The 4,821-nt window shown below is 40.4% G+C and overlaps 2 protein-coding genes across 2 annotated transcripts; both read left to right on the forward strand.

Moving 5' to 3' along the window:
* The first annotated feature begins 1,065 nt into the window (after nucleotides 1-1,065).
* On the forward strand, nucleotides 1,066-3,477 carry LOC117442131 (histone H1-like). The gene is made up of 2 exons (XM_034078136.2): nucleotides 1,066-1,913; nucleotides 3,401-3,477. The coding sequence occupies exons 1-2, from the start codon at nucleotides 1,261-1,263 to the stop codon at nucleotides 3,441-3,443; spliced, it is 696 nt and encodes a 231-aa protein (XP_033934027.2). The 5' UTR covers nucleotides 1,066-1,260; the 3' UTR covers nucleotides 3,444-3,477.
* A 101-nt stretch (nucleotides 3,478-3,578) lies between these two features.
* On the forward strand, nucleotides 3,579-3,912 carry LOC117442190 (histone H4). Its single transcript, XM_034078190.2, has one exon. It carries the CDS (start codon nucleotides 3,580-3,582, stop codon nucleotides 3,889-3,891), a length of 312 nt encoding a protein of 103 aa, XP_033934081.2. The 5' UTR covers nucleotide 3,579; the 3' UTR covers nucleotides 3,892-3,912.
* The last annotated feature ends 909 nt before the right edge of the window (nucleotides 3,913-4,821 follow it).

Below are 4,821 nucleotides of genomic sequence, written 5' to 3' on the forward strand. Positions count from 1 at the left end.
GTCAGTCTAACAGCACCAGGGCAGCTGGGCTACCTGAGTCTGCGGCTAGGAGCAGATCATATAAGCAGGGTGACTAAGACAGGCTTCTTTCACCTAAGAAATATTAGCAAAGTACGCTCTTTTGTAAACCGACCAGAGGCTGAAAAGCTCATACATGCATTCATAGCAAGTAAGTTGGACTAATGTAATGCACTCTTCGCTGGTCTTCCAAAAAAAAAATCAATAGAAAAGCTTCAACTCGTCCAGAACTCTGCCGCCAGGCTTTAAACAAAAGCCAGAGAAAGAGAGCACATTCCTCCTGTTTTATCTGAACTTTAATTTCCTTTAATCTTAGGGAATTCTTTGAGATTCTAATAATCCATTTGGGATTACATTGAGATTTAACAGTCTAGTGTTAATGAATAATATCATTTCATAGCTAATTCCAAGCCTTTGTGCTGGTGTATGGTTCTAATTCCTTCACTTAAGCTTCTGTTTATCTGATTTTCTACAATTAATAAAGTGATAATACTTGTCTGATGTTCACAGTCAGTGGGAGTTCTGCTACCAAGAGTCTGTGTCTGTTTGAGAGCCTTTGTGACCTTACAGGTTTAGATCTGTCTAGCACATTTCAGAATATAAAAATATATGATAATACTCATACTATATAAATATAGTTGTATTGTGATGTACATGAGAAAAGCTGTGCTAAATGAAGGTCTCTCAGTGTTGGGTAACAAAGACTGTATTTAGAACACAGCCAGGGCCTGTCCTGATGGGAGTGTGTTTGCAGACAGCAGAATTACCTCCGTTTAACTAAAAGGTGTTGACAAATGTGGAATTATTTCATATTGAGTCTTTAATCCAACATTTCATTTCACTATATTACAAGTTTTAGGGGGATTATAATGTATTTTAAATCCTTTAAGAGAGAGATTACAGAGAAAAGTCGCAGATCTGTACCATTCACGGCAGCAGTTTTAGGAGGTTTAAAGCCTTCTCAATGAAAACACAACAATATTTAAAGCTTTATTTCACTTCTATATGAAGATGAAGTAATCCGCTATCAATTCGATTAACCTTTGAAATTCAACTCGTTCTCTAAATGTGTATTTTGTACAGTTTTAGCTGAAGAGAAAGCACAAAGTGGCACAGTTTTTCTGCAGCTCCTGCGTGAGCCACTGAATTGAGTCTCTACGGTTCTCATGGTGTGTTTAAGTTCCTCTCTTCGCTGGGATTTCTCTATCCTCTCATCAGACCGAGAATCCTCTCGACAGCATCATGGCCGCAGAACAAGCTCCCACTGAAGTCGCCGTCGTCACCGCCGCCCCGGCAAAGGCACCAGCCAAGGCACCAGCAAAGTCCCCGAAGAAGAAGGCAGCCAAGCCGGCCAAGAAGGTTGGTCCCGGAGCCGCTGAGCTCATCCTGAAGGCGGTCACCGCCTCCAAGGACCGTAAAGGGATCTCTTACCAGGCTCTGAAGAAGGCGCTGGCCGCTCAGGGCTACGAACACACCGCTCACATTAAACGCGCCGTGAAGAGGTTACTCGAGAATGGAGCCCTGGTGCAGGTCAAGGGAACCGGAGCCAGCGGCTCCTTCAAGGCCGCCGAGAAGCCCAAGAAGGCAGCGAAGAAGCCCGCAGCCAAAGCGAAGAAGCCGGCAGCAGCAGCGAAGAAACCCGCCGCTAAGAAGCCAGCAGCCAAGAAGGCAGTAACTCCCAAGAAGGTAGCGAAGAAGCCTGCTACTGCTGCCAAGAAAACCCCCGTGAAGAAGATCACTAAGAGCCCGAAGAAGAAGGTGGCGGCGGCCAAGAAGGCAGCACCCAGGAAGGCAGCGACCCCCAAGAAGACAGTAACCAAGAAAGCTGTGAAGAAGGCGGTTAAACCAGCTGTCAAAGCAGCGAAGAAGGCACCAGCCAGGAAATCATCGAGGAAGTAAACAGATCCTCTACTTCATCTCCAAAAGGCTCTTTTAAGAGCCACCCACATAAACCAAAAGAGCACTCCTTTATAATATTATATTATTTAGCATAAATACAACTTGAACAAAACATACATGTTTTGTGTACATAACCACATGACACACTATTTATTTATCTGCTTCCATGTTATATTCTAATATTCCATGTTGTGCTTTCATACCACATGGAATTTACCTCAATATTCCAATATTATCTGAAGTACATTGTACTAGTACCTGACCTGGATAACATTTATATAGTTTGCTTTATTTAACAATACAATCTGCATATAAAGGTATGTGTACAAACATACATACGGTTTCTGCACTTATTTTCAGTTGATTTGGACAAAAGTTAGATGTTAGCTAATACAAAGTATATTATTATTATAGACATTTCCATAGAAATTGGTTATAATGAACACCTTGAAAATCGACCATAGTGTTTTTACATGCGACTACTAGTTTGAAGTAATACTGTATCTTCCTCACAATCAGTGAAACTACTAAATATGCTCATTTTAAATGATATATAGCAGGTTAGTAAATAGTTACATGAAAATCCGGCCAGTAGAAAAGCAGGACCAATATCAACGTGTTATTTTAGGGTTTCATTTATTAATTAAATAAAATGAATAAATGAAACTTGACCGTATTAATCTAAATGTATTTTGGGTACATTTTATATTCAAATGAAGTCAACGAATAATGTAACTGTATCTCTATAACAATAATGTCAAGCAGAAAATAGTAGAGCTATAAACAGTAATTAAATAATATAATTGTACAACGAGTACACAGCTATGGAGGAAAGACGTGACACGAGTAAACAAATACATGAAATGCAGAAATACAGGGGAAAAAACAGGAATAAATAAAAACAGGAATATAAATGCACAAATAAAATGTGAAAACAATACAGAACACACATTATTATATGTCTTTAATGTATTTCTGCATTTATTTTCACTTACATTTCTGTGTCTGGGCGTGTTTCACAATATGTGGTTTTGCCTGGTCGCCTTGTATTTTGTGGTCATGACAACATTTATAAGAAATGTACTTTCAATTGCTCTGAAAGTTTGACATGTCCTTAACAATATCTTTGAGTTGTTATAATATTTTACAAAACTACACACCCTAACTCGGTCTCTGAGGAAGTATTTGAGAAACATGACACCAGTTTTAATAATACAATATCACTAACTTTGAGATACATATACAATTTCTAACTATATCTTAATATAAGTTTATGTAAATATTACATTTAAATGTGAAATAATTATATTAAAAAACGAAATAGCAGTTGGTTGGCATCAGGCCCACACAATGCAATGTTGGAGGTTAGTATGGTGTAATACACGCACTAAATAAATGAGATACAGATGACATTATTAGATGATTTTATTGCTTCTGTCAAAATGTGAAGTTGTGAAACCATTTGCTGGTTTTTATTTTGAAGGATGGTTGTCGTAACCGGAAACGCATCGGCTCACGGTGTGTGAAAAGAGCAGCAGAGAGGGAACAAAGGAACGGAACAAAATGGCGGGCTAGAATTAACCAGGGTGTCTTCAACAACGTCCGCATATCAGCTTTAAATATGGCCGATATCCATAGTGAGTACATCATAACTCTGCAATTATGTCTGGAAGAGGAAAGGGCGGAAAGGGACTCGGCAAAGGAGGCGCTAAGCGCCACCGCAAAGTGCTCCGTGATAACATCCAGGGCATCACCAAGCCCGCCATCCGCCGTCTGGCTCGCCGCGGCGGAGTGAAGCGTATCTCCGGTCTGATCTATGAGGAGACCCGCGGTGTGCTGAAGGTGTTCCTGGAGAACGTGATCCGTGATGCCGTCACCTACACCGAGCACGCCAAGAGGAAGACGGTGACCGCCATGGATGTGGTGTACGCTCTGAAGAGGCAGGGCCGCACCCTGTACGGCTTCGGGGGATAAACTCATCTGGCTGAAACACACAAAGGCTCTTTTAAGAGCCACCCACCTCACTTTGAGAGCCTCGGTCCTTGAGATTCACTGATTTATTAACACATTTTTGGTCCTTTACTAATTCATCAAAATGCCTACTCTAAAAGATAATACATATAATCCATGTTATTACCTGTTATTACTAAAGGTAGAATAATGTAAAAATATGTGTTTAAAAAATATATTTTATTAGAATTTCCTTTCCTAGGCTTTCCTTTATTTAACATTATAACTGGGTAAACACTGGCTGTGTCACAGGCGTATGTCTCTGGGATGCATCCACCGGGAATTTCATCCTCTACGCCGGCTTTGCACGGAGGAATGACGGTGGAAGACATTTGCAGTGCTGCATCTTGGTCTTCTCCCTGTTCGTTTATTCAATTGTATTTGAGGGACTATCCAGTATATCACACAATACCTGTTACAAAATACTTTTGAACACTTTTCAGGTATTTGTTCTTTATTTTAATTCAATAATCTTGTAAGTATAACAGAAATATAAATATCAATATGTCTTGAACAGATAACTTGTCAGATATCAAATTTTATCACTTTAGATAACAGGACTGATTTACATATGAAATGACAATAGCCGCTTTCACACCGCAGGACTTGCGGTACACTAAATCCGCCAGGGGGCTAGTGCAAATCGCATTCACACCGCAGTACTTTCCCTGAGGCACGATTACGCTGACGTCACCTCGTCTTCTTCTTCTCTGGGTTTACTGGCAGGCCGCAAAACCACTTCACGGCGAGTACAACAAAAAAACAAGAGAAGAAGAACTACACGGGGGAGGGGGTATAAAGCTCACCCGCTGTATGAGGCGTTTGTTTACTTTCAGACCTCAGACATGATGGAGTTCAATGAGCTTGTTGTCTTTGTGCTCATGTTATACAGCT

The sequence above is a fragment of the Pseudochaenichthys georgianus genome, unplaced genomic scaffold, assembly GCF_902827115.2.
Source record: "Pseudochaenichthys georgianus unplaced genomic scaffold, fPseGeo1.2 scaffold_308_arrow_ctg1, whole genome shotgun sequence".
Taxonomy (NCBI): Eukaryota; Metazoa; Chordata; class Actinopteri; order Perciformes; family Channichthyidae; genus Pseudochaenichthys; species Pseudochaenichthys georgianus.